Source organism: Falco punctatus (genome assembly GCF_963210335.1).
Source record: "Falco punctatus genome assembly, chromosome: 6".
Lineage (NCBI taxonomy): Eukaryota > Metazoa > Chordata > Aves > Falconiformes > Falconidae > Falco > Falco punctatus.
Genome location: NC_137585.1, coordinates 23,927,424 through 23,952,633, shown reverse-complemented (window position 1 = coordinate 23,952,633; position 25,210 = coordinate 23,927,424). Strand labels below are relative to the sequence as shown.

The 25,210-nt window shown below is 37.9% G+C and overlaps 1 protein-coding gene across 14 annotated transcripts in view; it reads left to right on the top strand.

Moving 5' to 3' along the window:
* Positions 1-25,210, top strand: part of CACNA1C (calcium voltage-gated channel subunit alpha1 C) — a 468,525-nt gene that overhangs the window by 36,564 nt on the left and 406,751 nt on the right. For all 14 annotated transcript variants that reach the window (XM_080391534.1, XM_080391539.1, XM_080391535.1 and 11 more), the window contains exons 2-3: positions 14,544-14,866; positions 18,469-18,573. In XM_080391534.1, coding sequence (XP_080247660.1) covers positions 14,544-14,866; positions 18,469-18,573 — 428 coding nt within the window. The remainder of the gene's footprint in view (positions 1-14,543; positions 14,867-18,468; positions 18,574-25,210) is intronic.

The window sequence follows — 25,210 nt, the reverse complement described above, 5'->3', positions numbered from 1 at the left end:
GGCAGATTTGGTCAAAGATCTACAGGTTTATGAGGAGTCACTGCAGGATCTTGGTATGAATTCTGAGCAAATACTTCATCATCAAGGGGTGTGTGTGTGGTTTCACTCTTGGATCTAAGTTGCAGAGATAAAGTATGCTGCTCTTGAATGTAGATGTTCCCATGATGAAATGTGAATCTGATGGAAAAGGGCCAGAAAAATCTGGCCTCTGGGGACTGCACATGGTAGTATGTGGTGTGCGTACGGTGTACTTGGTGCTAATAGATAAGAGCAATTATGTGTCTTTCTTCCTCCCAACTCATACTTATCAGTAGGCACCACCAGGGCTTCAATAGCAACCTAGGTATGCAGATATTGCTGATTGTACCTGCCCACTTTCCAGTATGTGTACCATGAGGCGTATTTATTTTTTGCTTTCAAATAGTTGGAAAAAAAATTATCTGTGCTCTGGAACCATTAGAATGTCTCAGAGATGTCTGCAGTTGCACTGTGCCTACACAGTTGTGTGTGTGTATGTATGAATCTCTAGGCAGAAGTATAATTTGTTTAGTGGACCAGAATGAGTAAGTGACTGTGATTGGAAGGATCTAGCTGTGTTCTGAAAGATTTGGAAAGGAATAGAATAGCATGAAATAAGAGAGAAATGGTTTATGTTTCCAGATTGTCATTCTTCATATAGTAAAACTAATAATTTCATTTTACCTCACTGTAGGTGTTTAAATTGTCTAGTTAGAGCTAATCATGTAGAGTTCCTGTGTAGTCAGTGGAGAGGAAGGCAGCCATGGCCACAGAACATCATAGATACCTAAAATAGGTGGAGTGGGCTGCTGCTGGTTTTTTTTTTTTTTTTTTTTGAGGTACTTAACTCTGTCTTGAACATATAGATAAAGCTTTGATGACTAAGTTAGGCTAAATGTCAGATTTTTAGAATGCTAGAACTGGTGACATTAATTCCACCTTCTGCATCTGTGTTGATTTCTAAGTCAGCAACAAAAGTGCCGTGTGAAGAAAGGAGTTATGTGCCTTTAACAGGTTTTAGGAAGTTACCTGTCTTTTAGGTGACCGGTGTGAATGCAAATATTTGAAATGTATACTTCCTGCCTGAATACATGCCATTAAATAAAAGAGATTGTTAAAGAAAAGCATGGCGAGAAAAACAATAACTCGGGAAAAATCCCTGTTGGAAATTGAGGGAAGCTGCTTCTTGAGGAATATCCCTGGCTCCATCTGGAGTGAGAACAATTAATTTTTCCCAAGACTATGTTTAGGAGTGTAGAATATTGTGAATGTAAAATAGGTAGCGTCAGGAAGGAGATGGGGCTTTCCAGGCAGTGTCAGAGAAGGATGGCAAGCATGCCAGAAGACTGTGTCAGAGAAACCATGCTTTAATCAGTTCAGTCTGGTTCTCCTAGCTAGCAAATGTGGTTAGCTGGACTGGCTGGAATATACAAATTTGCAAGGAAAGATTAATAGTTAGGTAATAGCAATGTAGAGAGAGTTCTTTACACTAATGCTTTGGTTTGTGTGTGGTGTTCACCCAAAATTTTGAAAATGCCATTTTGGAATCATTGCAAACTTACTCACAAGGTCCCAAACAGAAGATAAATTAAGGTGCAAAATTCATTTTGGCCTTGTTAACTTGGCAACTTTGTTCAATTTTGGATGTGTTCTGCCTGTCAGAGCCTCAGTACCAGACAAAATGTGCTGGGTCAGTGCCTTCAGCAAGAAGGAGAGCCCATGGATGCAGCCAGAGGAGGAATAGAAGGATATTTCGTTCTAGTGACATCAGGAGAAAAGGTTAACACATTTCAGCAGGGCAAGTTTTTATTGTTGTAAATGAAGGGTGGCCAACACACTTTCTTTGTATCTTTATAATACTGTATTATCTCAAAGAACATGTATCTTCTCAAAATTTCTTCCTCTAGCTGCCACAGGCAGGGATATGAAGTCTTTATGTATCATCCTATTATCTCTTCAGAGCCTCTTTTTCCAGAATTTATAGCCTTGACTCTATCAGGCTGCCCTTTGCATAAGCTATATAGTGGCTGAACACCTGCAGTGCCCTGGAGGAAAGGCTGTGCTGCAGCAGCTATGGTATGTGAAGCAACTATTATAGTTTCCTGAAGAGCATCAACAAGAAATTCTGCTTACAGAAATTGTCATCTGCAATGAGGTAGACCAGTTCAAAGTGATACTTGCCCTTCTTATGAGGTTCTGGTAAAATAATTGAATTTTTTGAACTCAAATTTGAAAACTGAATTTTGAAAATAAGAAGGGATATTTTTTTATGAAATAACAATTTTGAAAATGTAGTATTTCCCATCAGTGGCTTCTAGTTTAAACTTTCTATAGAAATCACAAACATGCTATGCCTCTGTGGAAACCTATTCTGTAATTTTGCATAGAGTTGTCTATGATGCTCTCTGTCATCATTTCACCATTTGCTTTTGAATGCTCTTTCACTGCCTGTGCTTAGTAATGATACAGTGACTCAAAATTTGAGACAAGAGAATGTTTCAGGAAATGTATAGATTGAAGTGGGAGTAATTTACTTAAAATAACATAACTGTTTTTGTAACACTACTTTCTGATTAAGCCATTGTGCTGCAAATAACTTGAAATAAGGACAACAATGGGGATCCCCAGTCTATGTGTGAAAATGTTGCATTTATCCCACTACAGGCCTCAATATGTTCTAAAGGATACCATTTTACAGAGAAATTTCCAACTGATGTATTTTAAATATGAACATAACAGCTTTGTGTTTCCTACTGTCCTTGGGTTGTCTGCGGGTAACAGATTTTTGATGGCATCTTGCAAGCTGAAGAGTCACACCCAGCAGTTTCTGAATCCTGCTGTTTGAGCACCAGAAGGGACATTAGAAAACATACCTAGACCTGACCTGAGGAGACAAAGTGGAAGTGACCCCTAACATTACACAGTTAAGTTTTCCACTGATTAGGCCTCCTCATTGTTAGCCACGTATATATATTTAACTTCATAAGAGTTATTGCAATTAGTTGAAGTGGTCATGTGGTGTCAAAAATCTTTCACATGCTCACGCTGATAAATTGCAATGAATTTTTTTTTAACTGTCTCTTATATAAGACTAAATGATTTGGATATCTTTAATCTCTAGTTGTAAGGTATTATCCCACTATATTTTCTTGTACCTTTTTTTCTCAGTTCATTAAACTATTACTTTTTTTTTGAGGTGTGGATTCTAGAATCGGGACCTGCAATGTTGTGTTCCATAGTGATGCTCTGTACAGCTATGTTACCTGGACTTTTAGGCTCACACATAAATTGAAACTCATTGAAGTCCATCTTGTCTTTGCGTTGGCTCACTCTGACCATGAGTTAGAGCCAGCCAACTGGCTCTTGGGACAAAGCAGCTCAGACATGAGAGGAGCGTGTGCTCTGCTTCCAAACAGGGATGGCACAATACCAATGGCAAACTCCAGAGGTGACAAGAGCCTGGAAGACTTGGGTTTTCAGTTTGTTTTTCATTCTTCCTCCTAATGAGCAGTAGAAATGTAGAGCTTCCTGAGAAGTGTTCAGACTCTATCAGAGTATATGGTTTGTAGGAAATTTCTCACAACTTTTGTGACACTGATCCTACAAAGTGCAGAGACCCCAAGAAAGGAACAAAAAAGCCTCAGCTTTCAGAGTCTTCAGGGTGATCTGAAAGCTATCAGAAAGACGGAGCTGGAGCACTAACTCAATGGCAGTGCTAAAATATTACCCACTGCATTCTAAGCAAGTGCTCTACAAACCTGGTGTGCATCTGCCTTTGCCACCTTTGCTCTGCTATATGTAAATTCAGTAATGATCAATGAATCCGCTTTTATATAAGCAGGATATTTTATTTTTAGAAAGAATCTATAAAGACTGTCTCAAACATTTGTCTGCATCTACTGCAGAAAAGGTCACAGAGTAACTGGTTAACAATGTTTGTATAGACAACCAGTGACATAAGAATCATTTCAGGGTTACAGTGCTCAACCAAAGATGTAAGCCAGATGCTGTTTTTTCTCATACAGGTGCTTACCAAGATTCTCTCTTGCCAATTTTTGCACCTTTTATCACCTCCCCCCCCCCCCTTTTTTTTTTTTTTTTTGTTACTTAGATTTTGAAATGCTTTTAACTAGCAGAGCAAGTCAAGAGTGCTTGGTTTCGCATCTGGGTATTACACATCCTTAATATCCAGACTTGGGACATTCCCTAAGAGGATACCAGTAAATAGAAAATAATGCTAGAGAAAAATCTGCATGCTAGAGATAGAACATATTACTTCAGATAATAATTAAAAAATCAGTAAAATTATTTTCTTCTATGTAAAGTGACTGTAAAAATATAATTCTAAATCTGTTAATGCTGCAATGCCTCTAGAACAAAAATGTCTAGTTTGGGTAAATGTATGGGTGGCTGTTTTCCCCCAGACTGCCTTTTAATATCGCCGTGGAGTTGAAACAAGCCGCTGTTTTCCTTTGTTGTATAGCATGGTTTATATTCATGTGGTTAGTAATTTTCTGTGGGTTTGCTTTAATGGAGGCTTGCAAGGACTTCCTTTTTCTTGCTTTGCAGAGCACGTTGCATATGGAGCATCCTCTTGAGATTCTGTGTATGAAAGGAAATAGGACAGGACTGAGGCAGCATTTTTTTTTTCTTTCCTCAGTTCAAATTTTGCCCTTTCTTGCATTATCTCTTTCTAGCACCTTAATGATGGCAAGTTACATATAGCCCTCCTGTTCATATACTTCTATTTTGTCTAGAATTATTTAAAAATAAGATAACGTCAGATGACTGAAATTAGGAGGAATCCCAAACTTACGCATTCACTTGCTTAATTCTTTAGATTTGTAGGATTTTTTGTATAGTCTTGTTTTTCAAAACTTTCTTCTTCAGTTGCTTTTTCTGATGTTTTGTTGGCTTTACTCCAAGCAGCAGGGGAAAAATAATCACATTTTAAAAATAGAAAAGTGTGGTTTTTAGAACACTAAGAATAATAGCTGAAATCAAAGTCAGCTTTGACACTTGAAACATCTTTTAATACCTTTCCTTTGAAACTGCCTACATTTCAAGCAGGGAGTGCATCTTTAATTTAGTAGGATATTGCATACATAATCTAAAATTAGGTGAATGTAGATTAAAATAAATTCTAAGTTTTGCCTTTCTGAAAAGCAACAAATAGTTTTTAGGTGACCGTTCTCTGGGGGTGCTAATGATACAACTTACAGATGTCTGGTTTTCACAAAGTATAAGGTAGTAGGTACCTCTTAAAATTATATGTTCTCTTGGTATTATATTCTCTTAAATTGTATGCCCAATACCTGAATGAACCTTTGATTTGGGTGCCTACTGTGGTCAGTTCTTGCAATCCTACGTGCAGACTCGGAGACAGTAGTGGTGCAAAGTAGGGTGCTGGATAGCCGAAGGGGTTGGATGAAATTTTGACCGCTTTGAATGAGGGGGCTAAAAAGGAGCGATGTGGACCAGATGGCCTTCAGAGGTCCCCTTTAACCTAAGATATTGTAGATAATGTGGATTAGTGGCTTTCTGATGTGGATATCACCACTGGGAGTGAGGGGTGGCAGGGAATACTTACAGCTTGTATGGGAAGGTTAGATATATACTCTCCTTTTATACACTTGCTAATCTCTTTCCAACAAATTGCCTGCTCTCTGGAGTTGCATAGCTGAACACTGACTCCATAAACAGCAAGAAGAAGCAAAAGAACTCAGCCTGTAAGAATTTTCACTGTCTATCTTTTATCAGGGCTGATCTCCATTTAGATCTGGATACTAAAGGTGGTTGTTTGTGTTTTGAATTTATTTTTCTTTTTTTTTGGGGGGGAGGGGCAGTGTTGGGTTGGGTTGTTTCTTGGTTTGTGTGTGTATCTATCAAAATTCATATTGTCTGTAACTCGGATACAGACCTATACAGAGATCCCTTTGTGCTTTTTTTTGTCATCATCTGATGTAACTGAGAACAGACTGCTATTTCTGGACTGAGAATACTATGAGTTGTGGAAGAATTGTGATTGATTTTTCTAGGATGAAGAATCATTGAAATTGCAGGCTTTGAATTATTTAGATATAATATATTTGTACACTTCCCAAATTTTGTCACATGTTTTGGGCCAAAAGCAGCTACGGAGTTGTTTTGTACCTTGTACACAAACACATATGCATGCGTGTACTCTCCACACATAAGTGGAAGTAATTTCATCTCATTCAATCCACTAAAATTTGATGTGCAATTAAACTTCTGTTTTTGATTACTTTTGTACAATCTGAAGATAGAATGGTACTTCCAGCAGATGGTTTCACTTGTATGTCAGACATCTGTCTTACGAATGGAAAAAATGGTCCCCTGCACTGACTATAAAGAGAGGCTAGACAAGATCCGTTTTTTAAAATGGTTTGGGTAGTGTGATGCAAACCACTTTAACAGGTTTGTGTACTGATTTCTATCCCACTCTACATTGTTAGACAAAGAATCTGGAGACCATTTAATAGAGTAAAGAGTATTTTAAACCTTTAAGAGCTTCATTTCTGTAAGGAAGTTATATTTAGATTACCCACTAAAAGTAATCATTCACCAATAAGAAAATGATAAGTAGTTAATTTTGTCAGAAGAATCCAGTCTGATGAGCTACAGTTAATCCCCAGAGGAATTTTACTGAAGTCAAAGAAATTTTACCAAAGATGTGCTTGATCCCAGGATCCTTAATGGTGTTAACATTAATTAATTGTTGAAGGAAGGAAAGTGTTCCCTGACTTGACCTCTGAAAGCTTAATCTAGGTGCCACCAGAAACATGTCTCAAGAAACCAGAAAGGATTCTTTGTGAGTTTCTTTGCGTTTTCTTGTAGCTTGACAGCCACAAGAAAATGCACATGCTTCAAAGGCAATTGGCCCTTTAACACACATCCCCCTACCCCTGGCCTAATAAATTTATCTCCTAGAGAATTTGTAGTCCAGCTGAGTTGTATTATAGACTTCTCTGGCTCTCCTGATATCTACATCAATTGTCAAACTTTTAATATTAGACACTTGCCTTGGGGCTTAACGTTTAGTAGGCTCCATGCTTCTTTACCCCTTCCTCCTCTCCAAAAGAGACCTTAACTCCCAATCTAGTTCTCTTGAATCCATAGTCACAGAAGAGAAAATTAGAAGCTAGATGGATTTTTGTGACTGCTGAAGATTTTCAGACTTGTGGCTTTCTAGATTCTTCTGAGTCAGATTTGAAAGATGCCCCTTTGGTGAAGGAGGCAGAACAGATTGTTGCTTTACTTCTGTTTTGTTTAAGAATGGAAAGACAAAACTACAGAAGTAAAAGGAGGGACACTCAAGTGATGAAATTTTAGATGATAACTTATCACCTGCTAATTAGAAGGAGGCAGAAGGGGAAATTCTATCATTAGTAGTATTGTAGGCAGCTGTAAAAACCCAAATTTGCTCTCTTCATTGAAATGGACTTGTTTTTTTTTTCACATTTCTAGCTAGTAGCTCACAACATCTTATGTTAATGGCATGCAGCAAAAGAAAAACCCAACTCTGCAGGGGGGAGATAAAGAAAACAAAGATCTAGTTGCAAATGAAGTATGGTTCTTGAATAAGATTTTTTGTTTATATTTTAAAAAAAATGTTTAGTCTCAACTATGGCAAATGAATAGTCTTAAATCACGTATCTTTTATGTGTGTGTTCTGAAGCCCCGAAACAATTTACAGGAAAAATTCTTTAACTCGTTTATCTGGGCTAACAACTACACACTGAGTTTTAGTCTGACATGATGTTTAAAAAGAGTATGTGTGTATTATAAATTGTGTTATAGAAAAAGCCATAGTTTGGGTTGAAATCCAGCTTTCATTGTAACTCCTATCTCTACTTACAAATTAACTCCAGAAAAATCTTTTTTGGGGAAACACTAGTGTCACTTTAGACGTTAGCTGTCAGAACTAACATCTTATCAACTTTTTTTTTTTAAAGGCAAATAAGGAAAAATCATGCTTTAAAGAAAGTGAGTTTTGTATGTCTGCAGCCCTGCATTCATTAGGGGAAATATTCAGGGTTGTCAGCTGAAAATTTAATAAAGATGCCTGGAAAAGTCTGCTTTTTCACATAAAGTGGATTTATTTCACTTCAAGGTTTTAAACTTTGTGTGTGGCTAGTTGTTACTGTCCTGGGCTACTGAAAGACTTTTAGAAAAATATATTTGCAGAATGAAGTTTAAAACCAAAGAAACTGAGTTCAGAGTTCTGGGTCAGTCACTGGACTGGGGGCCCTCACCTCGCCACCCCCTGCCTCCGCCCCGAGTGATGAGTGTGCGGGCAGAAGCCTGACAGTGCTGTGTAATGTCCCTGCGATGGCCTGAAAGTTTGACTGAGGCAGGGTTTACTCGGAGGGGGTCTTTTGGTAGATTAACTGATGGAAGAAATACGTAAGTTTTCTGTGGTAAGGCCTTCCTTCAGGTCAAACTTGCTTTAGACTAAGAAAAGAAACTAATTCGCCCTATAAATCTTGCCTCATAGGTGTGATTCCAGAGAAATGTTTTTTCTGGCCTGGTCTAAAAGACTTAAATTGTGTGGGAGGTACTGCCTCCAATCCAGGAAGCCAGTACATGTGCTTCATTGTCATTACAGTTAGAAAGTGTTTTCCGAAGGTAAATCCTGATTTTTTTTTTTCTTACTGCAAAAGCCGTTGCTTCTACTTATTCACTGTGACTGTGGTGACAAATAGTTCCTTTTTGTTCTTTGAAATAAAATACATGTGTATCTAGAAAAATATATAAAAACATATATATGTGTGTATAATATACACACACTTAAAGACTGTTATCCTACCCTCCTCACCCTCACATCCTCGGGAGCAGCAGCCCAAGTTCTGGCATTCCCATTTCTGTCTCTGTGCCTTGTAGTTTGCATTTTTTAGGCCTTTGGTTGGCCTCTCTGCTCTCCTCTGGGCAACCTGAACGGAGCCATGTCTGTCTTCAAGTGTGGAACCTGAAACTGCTCCCTGTATTTCAGCTGAAGCCCTGCCAATGCTGAGCTGAAGAGAAGGATTACTTGTTGTGTCACATAGATTTCATCCCTGTTTATATACTACATTGTGATGATTGCCTTTTGTGGGAAGAAGGAAGTATGACAATATCAACTCCTGTTTTGTTGGGGATCTAACATAACCCACAAGGCTTTTCTGAAAATAATTTGGGCAGATGATTCATTTTGCTTAAATACTTTGCATTTGTCCCTGCTGAACTCCATTCTATTTTTAAGACATTTCCTCCAATTCATGAAGTTCATTTTGAATTAAAATCCCATTCTTCAGTGTATTTGCTTTGCCTCCCAGCTTCACAGTTACGTGCTCATTTAATACCATTCACCATGTCATCATCCAGATCATTACTGGAAACATTGAACAGAATCAGATCCAGGGCAGGCACTTGGGTACCTCCATGTGACACATCTTCCAATTTAGATGGTGTACCAATGATAACTGCTCTCAGGCATACGCTGGTTTCATACTCATGTTTTATAGCAATTTCTTTCTTGCTTGTATGTCCTCAGCATCCTTGTGAAATTGTCATACAAGACCTCATAAAATTATTAAAGTCAGAAGATGTGGCACCTACAGCTTCCATCTTGCCTGTGAATTCTGTTACCCAGATCTGGAAGGAATTAGTTTTCTTAGACACAATGTATTCATGACCGATCCATGTCTGCTCTTTTTTTCCTTGTCATCCAAGTACTTGCTGACAATTGTTTATTTTACTTATTCCAGATTTTTTTTTTTCTGGAGACTGAAATTCAACTGGATTTAAATTTTCCCCCCTTCCCACTTTTTAACTAGGAGGTCCATTCTCCCTTTCTCAGTCCTCTGAGATCTCTCCTGTCTTTCATGCATTCAAATCAGCAGCTAACAGCTTTGAGATTACTTCTGAAAGCTCTTTAAATGTTCTAGGATGTTCTAGGTTGTAGTACTTAAGTAGCTGAAACAATGAATGTTGTCTAAGTAGTTTCTAACTTGTTTTCCTTTTACAGTTGGAAATGATACCTGTTTTGGTTTGGGGATTAATTATGCTAGTCACCTGCTCTTGATGGGTTTTTCTTTAGTAAAAATGGATGCAAAAAGGTCACACAAAACTTAAGCCTTCTTACACTCATCTGTCAAATGCTCTTTTTCCATTGGTTAATGGATCAATCTTTTCCACATTCTTTCTCTTATTAACAGATGATCTCATACACTGCCTTCTTGTGTGTGTGTGTGTTATTCTTCATGTTTCTTGTCAGGTGTCTCTCACTGCAGTTGTTTATTATTTTTTCTGTGTGCTTGAACAGGTTTTACACATGATCTTAGTAGTGTGACACGTTTCCTGCTTTCTGTTTGTTTTCTTTCAGTGTTCAGTTAGGACATTACAATTTAACCAGTACTGTCTTCTACTGTACCCACCTTTGCTTTGGAGAAAAATACAGTTGTGCAACACAATTTCAAGGTTTGAATTTTTAGGATTCTGATGTGTTTTAAAGTGATGGCAAAAAAGAACAGTGACGCTCCATATTGGCATAGCTCTATTTTCATTTAAAGAATTAATCTATGCACAAATTCCTCAAAAATAAATGTGTGGCTAGCTAGATGAAGTCAAGAAACTCAAAAGTTACAGTTCCATTGTGTCATTAACTTGCCCGCTTCTCATATAGAATGGTCATGTATCGTTTGTTTTTTAAATGATGCTTTTGAGATAGTTAATAGGTGGTATGATAGATGTTATTAGAATGGAAACAGCACTTTTTAATAAAGGTATTAGTGGTCATCATTGTATATTTTTAGTAGTGATTATGGTGAAGACCATTTTGGTGATTTAGTTGTAAGCTTACAATGTCACGTGTTTTGTGCAACGTTGTTCATTTCCTATTGTATAGCAATGTTATGTGTTGGTTTTTTTCTGACTTAACTGATTTTTGAGACCTGTATTTCTGTTGTTTCTCCATTTGAAGTACTTCTGCAACTTTGCATTTTTGCAGAAATTAGTCTTTTCCAAAGACTTTATAATCAAATTTGTTCACTTACATGGACTTTTCTGTTTAATTACTATTCAAATGTTTAAACTCATGATCTGTAGCACAGAAGAGCTTTGTGAACCAGCTGCACATAATCACCAGTACAAATTCTTGATAAAGGGTGGGTAGGGATCAGCAGGGTGATGGTGCTGTGGATCATCATGCTTAGTGCATTACTGCATTTGGGTGGGTGCTGAATCTCCATTTCCCAGTTCTGGTCAACTTCCAGCTTAATGACAGTATAAACAAATACAATTAAAGTGATTTGGGTTTCATGAAACTTCATTTGTAGTGAGGAAATAGAGTGAAATATCTTAACATTACAAAATGAAAACAGCAAATCCAGTAACTGCAGCTCTTGGGTTACAGCAGAGTTTTGTGGTGGGAGAGAAATGAGTGCCATAGGTGACATTTAGCATGATGCTGTACAAGTTCCATATGAATTGTGTTCTGTTTTATTCCTAGGAATTAACACTAAACATTTAGATTATAGGGTAGATTTTTTTTTTTCTTCCTGAAATTTTGGCTATGCTGTCTTTGAAAATATTTTGCTCAGTTCTTGAATGTCCTTTCTGTGAAGTTGCGTGAGCTTCATTCTTCAATTTAAGCTATTTCCATAAACTGCCTGTAGATCAAGGGATTTGTCACTGCCATTAATTACTTAGTATAGTCTGCAGCCTCTGAGCTTCATAAAACAGACAGATCCTTATCAGTAATCAATATTTGTTAATACAAATCTGTCATTACTGACTCATCTTTTGAAATCAATTTGAGACAAAGCACTTTATTATGAAACTGGTGGTCATGTTAGAAGCAAAAGCAATGAAACCACCAGAAGTTGCGTCCTTACCTTTGCTGGCACATGAAAGTCAAAATGGATGGACTTGAATCCTCATGTGAAACCTAGCTAATAAGCAGTAATAACAAAGAAGCTTGACACATTCCCAAATTGCAGAAAAGTCTTCATTAAGATGTAGCAGCTGTTAATTTTCAGGACCACATGGTCTAGTCAGCATGATAAGAACACGGGGCGATGGATCAGCAAGTTTGCTTTTACTGGAAATCACACACCTCTTATACATTCTAATGGGTCAGTATTAAAGAAGAGCTGGAGAATAATTAGAGTAATTTTCCATTTATTTCTCTTCCCAGCATGCCTCAGGCTAGGGAGGTCAGATAGATGCTAAAGAGAAAAACTGCATCTGGAAGTAGTCTGAAAATAAATATGTATCCTATGAGTAGTGCTGTGTACAATTTGCTTAGCTTTAGAAAACTAAGTTTGTCTGCCAGTTGATTACCAGCTTCATCTAGGAAATCTGCTTAGCCTGTGTGATTCTGAAAGCTCTCTTTCTTCCGTTTCAAAATCTGAGGGATGTGAATTAACTATTTCCCTCTTCTTGTTTCTTTCAGCTTTCCCTTTCACATATCGGAGTCATATTGCTCACCAGCTTCCTTTGGCTGGTTTGCAGCTAGGAGTTTTTTCAGTGAGCAGAGACAAGCTCTAGATTTTGCTGCTGTGCAATAAAATTGTAACAACCTGGAAATCTTATGGTAATGCCTGACATAAAATAACATCTGACCCCATCATGTCCTTCCTTGAGATTCAGTGAAATAAATTTTAAAATCTTGTATGCTTTCTAGGTAAAGGCACATCCTGTTACACTCTGTGTGTCAATGTAATTGTATTTATTCTACCTGCTTTAATTCATTTGTAATGCAGTCATTGCTGTGATATCTTGGCACTGCACATCCAGCTATGAAATATGCATCTTGGATAATTACTTTTGTTCAAAACCAGCTTGCCAGTTCCCCAGTTTAGAAAGTCTGTCTTTCGATATTTTAAGAAAAAAAACAAGTGTCATGTGGTCTTCTGCTTGTCTTGTCTCATAGTCTATAGAAGCCACCTGATCTATTTAGTAACACTGCATTTCTGTTAATCTAAAGTGGAACAGTCAATAGCAGACTTTGAGCCTGCTTTAAAATAAAGGTGATCTAACTCCTTTGCTGGGTTTCTACTGTGTGCCCCTTGTGTGTACACTTTTTCAGAAGCATAGTCTGCTGTTAAGATGTAAGGGGAAACATAGTCCCTTGAGTGTGCAGTGTTTTGAAACTGAACTCTGGTTTCATAGCCTGTGAAGGAATAAGATCTGTAGACTATTTGGGCTTCCTTTTACCTGCATCTGAACATGTGGGCCACAGGCAAACTCACAAGTCCACAAAAAAGATAAATAGTCTCAAAAATCTTCTATAGGATGTATCTAAACAAGACTTGCTCCCTAATAAAAGTTTGCCGTTGTGACTTTCTGTGGATTTTATGTTGCACTTTTCTAACATGGCTTATATTTTGTTCTATGAAGTGTCTGTGGCAAAGTTTGGTTAATCTTTCACAAGTTCTTGCATATCTTGATTGAAGCATACTCCAAAGAGTAAGGGAGTCTGTTCTGAAGTTTCAAAATTCACTCATTTTGAAGTGGTTGAAGCTTTGAGTTGCTGAAAAAGTCTCACTGAAGAGACACCGGTGACTTAACTGTCTTTACTGAAACAATGGAAAAATTGCATTAGCTTGAAAGGGTGACTTTTTTTTTTAAACTACTAAGACCTTCTAAATATCAGCCATATGCCATCTGAAATACCTATTCTATCATCATGATTTGGCAAAAGCATATACTTCCTCAGTTTTGGCTAAAGAGGTGTAAAACTTGGAACTGCTAGGTCTTAGCATTCTTGTTAATACTTTGAAAGTAAGTCTTACTCCATTGATTTCAATAGTTCATCTGTCTTAAAATCAGTTTATCAGGATAAGGACTCTGTTCCAGTTTCTAAATATATGTTAGTTGGCCTAAACTATCTGCACAGCATCCTATAGAGCACAAAAGCTACAGTTTCTGCTTTGGTATACCTTGTAGTCAGGTTATTCTTGGGCTTATACATACGTGTATATTGCAGAGAGAATTAAACTCGTTGTTAAAAAATTATTTACCTTGAGGTAATCTTGAAAACATAAGGATTTTTGTGATGGGGTTTGAGTATCTCATTTGGGTGCTTTGCTATGTACTAAATAGCATAGTGCTGCATGTCTGTGGTAAAGTGATGAGAACTAGCCTCATCTTTTGAGCTTTCAAACAATCCAACTTGCAAAATGTGTGGGTAAAAACGGACCGTTTCTTTTCTGTGAATCCCTGGAGACTGTATTGATTGGAGGCACTTCTAACAGCTTAGTGTCCATTGGGTCTTGTTGGGAGACTGTTGCAAGACAAATGCTTGCATAGTAGCATTACTTTAAAATGAAGAACTTGAATTGGAGGAACAAGCTGGTAGTAAGTGGATGCCCTATACTTAACCTTAGCTCTTGCTTTTACTGATACTTAAGATTACTGATACTTAAGATATTAAAAAACACTATTTCTCTTTTCTGTTGCTTAAAAAATATCTTCACAAATTTCTGGTTTGTTTGTTTGTTTGTTTTTTTCCCCTTTCACAGGTTCCAACTATGGGAGTCCCCGTCCAGCTCATGCCAACATGAATGCCAATGCAGCTGCAGGGCTTGCCCCAGAGCATATCCCTACTCCAGGGGCAGCGCTGTCCTGGCAAGCTGCAATTGATGCTGCCAGGCAAGCCAAACTGATGGGTAGTGCTGGCAATGCAACAATATCCACAGCTAGCTCCACGCAGAGGAAACGGCAGCAGTATGGAAAACAGAAAAAACAGGGTACTACCACAGCTACACGTCCTCCCCGAGCACTGCTGTGTTTAACACTGAAAAATCCCATCCGGAGGGCATGCATCAGCATCGTCGAATGGAAATATCCTTTTTGATGTTCTCATTTGGAAAAGAGCAAATTGTTTGTGCACATCAGGCGCTATTCATAAGTGTGAAGTAATCAATACATTAAGTTGAAAGGCACCACTGGGAGTTTAAAGTACACAAATAGTTTCTGATGTCTTAACTGAGATCATTTATGTTGGGGTTAAAAAAGTAGTTTAGGACTGGAGCCTTAACTATACTCTTGTGTAAGACGCCACTAGAAATTTAAATGATAAAGGTTAGATATTTGAGGCCAGAATTGAACTGAGACTATGGGATTGACAGCAGCTGCTGGCGTTCCCTTTTTTTTTCTTCTCCACCCCCCACCCCCCACCCCCCCGCACTCCAATAGGTGCCACCAGTTAAACAGCTCTGATACTTTGAATCATATACTTTTTTTTTGTTAAAAATGTGGCATCACAATTTCTACAGTATGGAGAAAAGAATGCGACAAAAGGAGGAGAAGAAAACCCAAACGTATGCATAAGATCCTGAAACAGGGCTAAGGTCTGTTAATTATATTGGAATTCCACTTAAACTAATAAGGCTTACTAATGTATGGTAAGAGATAATGGTTATTTAGAAGCAGGGGAAAAGACAGGCAGTAAAAGTAATGCTGCAACATGTACAAATGCAGTACAGGGACAGATCTAGTAATCTGAACAGAGACGGACTGCATCACAGGTGATGGATGATAACCACTGACACACAAGTCTGTGCAGAGTGTAAGGGTCAGTGCTGCTTCCTTGGAAAGTCAGTGAGAGTTTGGCCATTGGTTTCATCACATGGAAGGAGCAAAGCCTTTTTATTCACCCCAGTCTGATCATCACAAGCTGGAATTTGAGAATTTGGTGTGAAACACAAACTGAAATAAAATATATCTCCCTGTCCTCCCCAAAGAGAAACCAAGACTAAGCCTGAACAGTAATTGTCAGTACATCATAAAGCTAATGGGGTCCTTCAGCAAATGCAAAAGAAAAAGCATGTTGTTAGGCATAGATAAGCATGTCAAGGGAAGGCAGTACATAACTTGGCAGTAGTTAATATGATGAAAAATGAATGATAGCATTTAAGACAATGTGATAATATTGTTCCTTTGGGGTCTGGTGGGATGTTAGAAAGATGAAAACAGAATATGAGTATATTAGGTCTTGCTGATGTGGACGTATTTTTCAGAAGAAGAACTTGTTAAAAATGCTCCTGTCAATTCTTAAATGTCCTTAAAATACCTGCCTGCCTATTCCTTTCTTCTTCAGATGCTAATTTTTAATCCCCCTGATTAAGTTTGCTACTTTTTATCCCTTCTGGCATAGCTCTGATACTTTAAACATAAGATGATGGATGATGACTAACAGGATGAAGCTGAATATTGGTTTACTTGCCAGCACCCCAGTAACCACATGTCTTTAAAGAAAGAGCACAGAGTGACATTTGATAAATGAATAAGATCAGCAATGAATGATGGGAATAATGTGTTGTAACACAGGATACAGCACTGCTGAGATCAAGAGAGGACCAAACAATGCGATTAAAGCAATCCAAAGGTGCTGATGCTTGCAGTTTTTTGTATTGTTTTAGGTGAGTTGATGGAAGTATTTTTTTCCACCAAAACCTCTCATTGGACATGTAGTGTTTATAAATGTGAAACACTTCGATGACAAGTAACGATGTCAAAGAATTGTGATAAGGTTTAATTTCATTCTGCACTCTGTCTTTTCCTAATTGCTAAAAACTACTGAGAATAGCTTAGCTTAATTTGCTGAACCACTGAAGTCTAAGCATAGTAGATATTAAACAAATATCACATGGTAGTTTTGTTGTGTTTCTTACACAAACATTATAGAGTTCAGAGGCTGAAGGTGCCATTGCATATAAGAAGTGAAATGAAGTAATTGCCTTATTTTGCAAAGATTTAGTTGTGTACTTAATTTTCTGCTTTGTATGTACTGTATTTATAGATTTTATGCTATTTTACTGTGCATAAAAAGAAATAAAAGAAAATATGCATAAACAGTGATATGTTAATAGCTAATAATCCTGTCAAAACCAAAAAGTCTAAGGAAAAAAGTGATTAAGAGAAGGAAAGCCTATGGAAATTCAGGTCTTCATGCAGCAAACACTATATATACAGCCTGGGGTTTCTGAGAAGTCCCTTTTGATTTCACATGTAATCTCCCTGCCCTAATCTGTTCTTCCTCCATATTATCATATATCTCCTACTATTTGAAGGTTTAAGCATGGCAGCCTGTCAAATTTGGAACCCTTTGACTTTTCCATATGTGAAATGTAGAACATATCTGAGCGTACACAGTGGTCAGGTGCCTGGGATTTGTGTATGTCTTGCAGTTCAGGCTGCTGCACATCCCAATCTCCAATTCTTTCCTGCTAAAACCTGCTGAGAACAGTAGTCAGCTGACCAAAATCATACATGCTGTGTTGACATTTGCTGCAAAGCTAGTCCTATGGTAGGTAAATTCATGCTCAAATGCACCCGATGGCGCAGGTTAAACTTGGCAATCTCCCTGTCCTATCCTGCTCTTCATTTCCCTCTGGAGTACTGGCGAGTTATCAGAGAGCTAGCTTCCAGGATATTCCTGAAGGCAAGTAAATGTAGACAGACTGTAAGTCTGGTCTCCAGTCTGAGTTTGGAAACATTTCACAGCAATTAAGGTTAAGGAGTCCACTGAAGAAGATTAAGTACAGTGCAGCAAACTGGACAGTAGAAAAATGCCCTTTGATTCCAATGGACAGTCCAGTGGAGCATCAAGGTTGTACAGGATTTGTTTGTGGAACACCCCAAATGTGTTTGGGATTTTTTCCCTAACAAATTTGATGCCTGGCTGAAATGCTTCTGAATTGGTGCTAGCTTCTCTGTCATAAGGAACTCTTAGGTTCCTGGTGTCCCTAATATACTGTGTGGGCACATTTGTTTTCCCTATGATGCCAAATAAAATGCAAATAGAAAAAGAAATGCTCCTTCAAATAACTTTTAAGCAAAACAAGTATACATGGCAATGTGCATATTTTTGACAAAGGCGCTTTTTTAACTTTTAAACATCTTCTAACTGAATCTATGCATGTATTTCTCGGGCCCTTGCATTAACTTTGAGATATGAGACACAGAGAGATTGAGAAAGGGATAAAAAAAAATACAAACCCAACAACAACAACAAAAACCCCCAAAACTTTTGTTAAAATTATTTTAGGGTTTGTAAATGCAGATGGAAGAGACCAAGAGAAACTAATTGTAAGATGAAAGATGACAGTCCTAGAACAGGCTTCTGCTATTAAAAATAGTACAGCCACACTTGAAGGAAAATAGGGAAAATGCAATCTAAATAAATAAAAGAAGAAAAAACTTATAAGAAATCTGTGTTTACTCTGGCACGCGACTGGCCTACACTGCTTTTGACATATTAGGAAGATTCTTGGCTGGGAGCTCCTAAAAGCACTTAAAAAGGCATGTGTTTCTTTTCAGAATATAAGGGGCTTGGAATGTTTTCTTTAAACAGAATTCTTATAAATCTTTTTTGTTGGTGGTTTTTTTATTTTATTTGTGTGTGCACATTTTGGAACAATTTCCTTAACTCCATTCCTCAGACCATTTGAAATAATTATATTACTGACTATTTTTGCCAATTGTGTGGCCTTAGCTATCTATATCCCCTTTCCAGAAGATGATTCCAATGCCACCAATTCCAATCTGGTAAGTCCTTGATAGTGTTTAGTCTTACTATTTTGAAAGTTCTTTTTGAATGTGACCAGAGAGACTGTTGAAGTTAGGGAACATAAATATATTCACCAAAGATGAGAATGTAATAAAGTAAAAATTGGTTTTGAGTGCTATGTCTCCTCTATTCGTGTTACCACATGTTTCAATTGAGTTGGTTTCAGAAAAGAATGTTCCAAAAATTGCACAGGTTCTGTATGTGATGTTTTGGTTAACAAATTTCTGCATGCTGCAAAAGTGCTTGGTAAGTTTTAAACTGCAGGTATTTGTGGAAGTAATCTTTTAATCATGGATTCTGTGGTGGTTTTTTGTCTTAAAAAGTGCCAAAGTGTGAAATTATACTGTCCTCTCAGGTGATACATGAGAGCACAGCTTGACGACTTATTTCAAGGAAGTACATTAATGCTTGCTTTTCACAGATCTGTGTGTTTAATTGAACAATGTTTGTGGCTTTGGCATTTTTCTGGTGTTTTTTTTCTCCTTTTCCCCTCTTGTTGGGGGATTATAGCATTTCCTCTGTCACCACTGATGCTAATGTTGGTACTTTGGGATAGAGCTGTTCGTGTACGAAAGTGAGAGTGTTTAATTTTTGGCTTAGCATGAAGTCATAGCAAAGAATTCTGTAAGGGCACAGCACAGCACAAACCAGCTCTGAATGCAGTTAACTGAATTAGCAGAAGACATTTTTCTTCCTTTCAAATATGTTAAAGAATCTCCTACTCGTCTGGCTGGATCAGGATGAAAACTTGCTCCCAGAGTTTAAGAGTTGGGATGCTCTTTTCTGATTAAAATTTACTGAGACGTTAGAAATTTTAGAGCAACAGAGGAGGAAAACAAAAGCCATAGTTCTATAGTAGGGATAACTGGGATGGCTGACAGACATTGCAATTAAAATGATCCATGTGGTTTTTCTAAGTCAGTCATTTGATTAAATATCTCTTGAAGTTGTATAAAAACAAATTGTGCACTTCAGGACTTTGGAACAGTACTTCGTTGTTTAAAAATTAAAAAACCCAACCAAAATCCCAAAACAACAACGACCACCCCACCCCCCCCAAAAAAAAAAAATATTGTAGTGTAGTGCTTTTCCACTGTAATTTCTTTAAAGTTTAAAAATAGGAGCAAGAGGAAATAAGTTGTTGTTAACTTTTAATTATTCTCTATATTTACAGAATATGTGAGTTGGTCTTGTTTCTCTTTTATTGCTGTCTCTTTGTTAGCTTGACATAGTGTTTAACAGTGATGAATTGTGTGGTGTGTGTGTTTAAATTGCTTCAGTATGGTACCTTTCAAAAACAGATATCTTTTATTAAAAAAAGCAAATTCAATTGATCCTCTAGCAATGAAAGACAGAATGTTATTTATTGCACGTTCTGACTTGCATGGTTGAAGGAGGAAAAAGAAGCAGAGGCGAAGGTTAGAGGTCTCTTAATTTGTCTTGAGTTTAATTGGGTGTGGGTATTTGCCTTATTTCAGTCGGGAGACTGCTGGCTAATACTGTTAGGAATATATTCATATTTGAATGAGGTGTATTGAAACTGTTCTACTATAAGAAAACATATGCATCTTGTGAGCGGAGCTGCTATTCCGCATCTGTTTTCCAAGATATCTTTTGTATCGTTTGGTCAATCTATCAAAACACACTTGTTATTTGTGACTAGGATTTAAAAAATCCCAGCCAAGCAAGAAATACTATCTTGGGAAAGTCTAGAAATGTTATAGCCTTAAGGATGAGGAGGCATTGTTAATTTATATAAATAAGCTATAAGCTATTTCACAGAAGTAAGGGGAAAAGAAAGTAAAATGGGGAGTCTGCTTGACTGCACTTTTTTCCTTGGGTCTTAATGCAAAAAAGTAATTAAAAACAGAAAATGGGACTTGCACTAGTGGAATTAAAACTTTCTTCTACACTATAGATCAAACCCTGGAACTCTGACTGCTCAGTAGCCTTCGGTTCTGTGATCTCCTGTTAGTCCCTGTTTGTGGTTGTTGGATTTTGTGTGTTTTGGTTGCGGTTTGTTGTTGTTTTCTTGGGGTGATATACATATATCTTGGCACGTATATACTGCTGTTGGGAAACACACTTCTTGAATGTATGTCATGTGCTGCATTCCAAAACTTTTCACAGAACTGTGAAGAGTTGTATGTCATGATTAGCGAGTAAAGTACTGAGTAATAGGCTGGGGAAGTAGAGGCAAATGGGCAAGATAAGGGTGAAAAAATGTTAGTTGTGTTTTGGAATGGTGTTTTTGAATGGGATGAAAGAATAGATGAAACTTGGAGTTAAAGAAAAGCTATTTCAGATGGCAGGCACTGCAGAAGAGTGGGACTTGGCTCTTAAAGGGCCAAACTATACATGGAAGCCACTAGAAAGAAGCTGGGGTTAATAATATTTTCCTGTAAAAGGATGATTATTTTTTTCCTACCTGTGAACATGTATTTTGCAATCAGATTTACTTTGTAGCCATGAAGTATAGAGCTCCAAAGGTTAAATCTGAAATTGAAAAGGAGTGTATGTCTGCGGTGCGTGCACTTAGTTTAATAGTGTGCACAGATGTGTGTACTGTGCAGAAGTGTGAGTCTGACCAAATGTATACAGAATCTTCTTAGCTGCCCAGAAGAAACTTTCACTTCCGTAGGAGCTCTTGATTAATTTCGATTCTGCAATTTAGTTTTTTTTAGGGGTAACGCTACCACAGAAACTCCCACATCCCTGATTTCCTTGAATCATCCCTAACTTCCTGAGACGTGGAGAATCTATCTACAGAAAGCATATGATCAATAGTAACTGTTTCACAAAGTCTGAAAGTGACACAACAGTTTTCCAATAAGCTGCACTTTTCCCTTAGGGTCCAAGTATTCCTGCTCTAAGGTTTCATCATAACTTTTAAAAAAATGTTTTCTTTGGGGGTTGAGGTGAAAATTCAATCGATGTTTTTAACAAGCTAATGGAGTAGAGGGTGGGGAGACAAAAATAAAGGAATTCTAAATTATGCAAGTGGTTTCCTTTCCTCTGTAAAAGCAGAAAAATGATAGCTAAATAATGTTGTAATAAATAATTGCTCTATACAAATTTCAAAGATGTAATCAGCCATTGGTCAAATAGCGCATACTTATTACTGTATGTCTTCTATGGAAGCCTTGAAGAGATACATGCCTTATTTGCCTGTACAAAACCAGTAACCTATAGCCATATCTCCATTTTAGTAAGCCTTGTATTTAGGTGCAAGACCTATTTGATATGATGCCACAGTAATGAGTATAAGCATTGAAACTAAATACAGAAGAGTCCAATAAATAATTCCCTCCCTTTTTGTGTTAGTAAGGAATTGTGATTAGCTGTTATGTATTACAAGTTTAGGCCAAATACCACACAGATGTTCAGACTGCTTCTCTGCAATCTGGCTTCCTATAATAATAATTCCTATAAATCCTCAAGCCATTTTTATCAAGTCTACGGATTGTAACTTGGACTGTGAAGCACTTGCATTTTTCAAATGTACGCTTATACTAAACCCCAGATTTTGTGTTTTTATGCTCACTGCAATGTCTTTATCACTGGCTTCAAGAAAAATGCATAGTAATAACAAATGCTTGAAATTGGCTTCAGTAGTTTTTGTTTCACTTCTGCAGTGTACTCGCACAAATGGAGAGGAGTTGCACCCAGTGGTGCAAAATTTTTTTTTGGTATTAATGAACTCTGCTGAGATTTTGCATGAATTTAGAAGTAAAGAGAGGTCATGTGTGACCCTGTGTAAAGAACAGTTATGTAGTCTTTTCGTGCAGTCAGGAAAATTGGAGCTAGTTTGAAGGGAATTAAAGTTAGCCAGCTGTAACTGATATAGTGGCTTTCTGCTTGTTATTTCTGCAATTATGCATTAGAATAGAGATAACATACATTTAGGAATAAAACTATAGACTGCCTAAGAGAGGAAGTTGAGAAGAAAATGCTTCTGTCACTTTACTGGCAATTGTAAATGGCACAAGCCTGGTCAACGTCACAGCATGGCGATAGCATAATGAGGTTAAGACCAAGGCTTACAGTGCGATCTGTGGAAGATGACTCAGTCAGTTGTTTGTTTTGGAAGAATAGCAGGAGAAGATTCCTTGTGTTGTTTTGATAGCTCTGCTTTCCCTCCCTCATCCTTATTACAGGAAGGTCCCTGCCTCATCCTTATTACAGGAAGGAAATCCTGTTGTACACTAGTTAATTTTTTTTTTAAATCTCTTGTGTTTATAGATGAGCTTATAATGGGATGTCACCTTCAGACTAATTTATTAAACGTGAAACAGGACCCTGTAAAAGATGAGATTTCTGCTTGATTGTTGGTGTTTGTGTTTGTGGGAATGCCTGCCTATGGAAAAGGGGCTTGCCCTTCAGGAAGGTATGGCTGCTCTATTAACTGGTGATTATGGTAGTATACACCTGAGCAGGTGGTTCTTGTACAAAAAAAAGAAAGTGTTTTTGATCTTTTGCATTTGCAGCAGACTGATGCAATAGGTGTGGATGTGGTGTTATATATATGTATTACGTTTCTAGATACTGGTATAACAAACCAGTATTTTTTTTTTATATCAGAGAATTCTGGAGTCAGTATATTGAACAGTCTCCATTTTTCTTGTGCAAAGTCAGAAATTGTTAGAGAGCAAAGTGGGGGTGAAGGGGTCAGAAAAAGAAAGAATGGGCCTTCTGGATAAGGCTAAGGAAGACTACTGCACAAAAGCTTTTGGTTCTGTCATTGCTATTGCCCTCCTTTGTGACAGCTCTCAACTAGTAAGTGAATACAGTAATGAGCTATGCTAGCATTAGGGGTGAGGTGCAGGGCAGGATAGAGTGGATACCAAGATAATAATCTCTGATAGGTTTATTAGCTTGGGCCTCATGCCAGGATGGTTACAGCTGGGGGAAGTTACAGAATTTGAAAAGTGAGGAGTAAGCAACAGAAGCTGGAAGAGAAGAGCTGAGGAGACTGGAAGGGGACTGGAATCAGGACAAGAAGAAAGGTGTTTGTTCTGAAAAATCCTCGAGGACTTTCTCCAGAAAGATTGCAAACCACTGACCTGTGGGATGCTAAGGAAGATGAATAGATAGAATTTAAGCTTAGCATTTCCCAAAGTCCTCAGAAGTCCTGCCTCTGGCAGAGAGAGGCTGATACTCAGCATCTCTAGCGTAGTAAAGCACAGGGTGGAAGAATAAGCATTGGGTTTGAGAGGAAGACATTCAAGCTTGTCTGCTGGTTCTGGTGTTGGCAAACTATGTGTCCTTGGGTAAATTGCTGTCTCAATTTTTCCATCTGTAAAGTAGGTTGGTTACTGCTTTCATGAAGGTAGTTAGTGCCGTACATCACGCAGACCATTATAAGCAGTGCTGTCAAGAAAAGAATAAAATCTGTAGCAATCATTTTCAAGCTGGTGGTCACTAACTGAACAAGAAGGGTAAAAGGTAGGATGGAGACCTCATTTCTTTGTACTGTCAGGGGCAGAATTTAATTACCGCAGAGAAGCATGTAGGACTGCATTGTCACAGTTTGCTCATGTGTGTTGAATTAATTTGAAGGGGACTCAACTTTTGGTGCTTAAGTTTGCAGTCCTTGTATCTTTAACATAGTGGTGTTACTTTCTAGGTTTTGTGAAGATGAAACTGGTAAAGCAGAGATTAACACCTATATGTGTTACTAGCAGGACCAGACCTGTTATGTTTTCTGGGCAGATCTCTGCCACTTGATTTGTCTGGGTAATCATTAGTGGTATGAGGTGGTTCTCTGTGTTGACCAGGTGAGGATAGGATTGGGAAAGTTTGGCAGAGGGATTCAGAGGTGTTTGCCCACAACAGAGGAACAGAGGATTCTATTCCAGGGTCTGGACATGAAGGTACTCAAAAGGCTCTTCTGTATTGGTATTTTACTGTAGAAAAAGGACTTTTTCTGGCTCTTTCTTCCAATAATGCTTCCTTCTGAACCTCCTCCCATCTCAGCTGTAGTTGTCTGGGCTATAACTCTTCCTCAGTTCTGCCATTTCTGTTGTTTTTCTTTAGTGGACTTAGAGTCCATACGTCAGGTTTCTTATCTTTCTACCACTTCATTAGCAGTTTTCTGTCCTGCACAGGGCTTGCTGTTGAGTCCCTATCAAATCCCAGCCTTCTGCTTCTCTTCATACCAGTTGGTTCCAGTATCCTCACCCAGTCTGTGCTGATTGTTTACCATCTCTTGATCTGCTCTGAGATTTCTCATGTCTGTGTGACCATTTTTGTCACTTTTTTAATTCACTATCTTTGCCAAGTAATTTTTCTCCTTCCAGTCCAGCTTCCATCAGACCTGTGTTTTTGCTTTCCCCTTTTACTCCTAACTGCAGTTTTCCCTCCATAGTGGTTTCATTTGTGATTCATTTGATCTCAGTGCTATCCCCACTTAGCTTCAGCTCCCTGACTGCTGCTCTTGCTAATTCTAGTCCACTCCTAAACCTGGTCTCTCTAACCCAGTGCTCCTTCCAGCTGCTGCTTTCTTATTTTCTAGGTCCATTCTCAATGCATTGGTCTCAGTCATCTGTTAAACTGTTTTGCCTGAAATATTGCACAAATAGTCACCCTGAGACAGGAGCCAGCTTGAACTGTAGT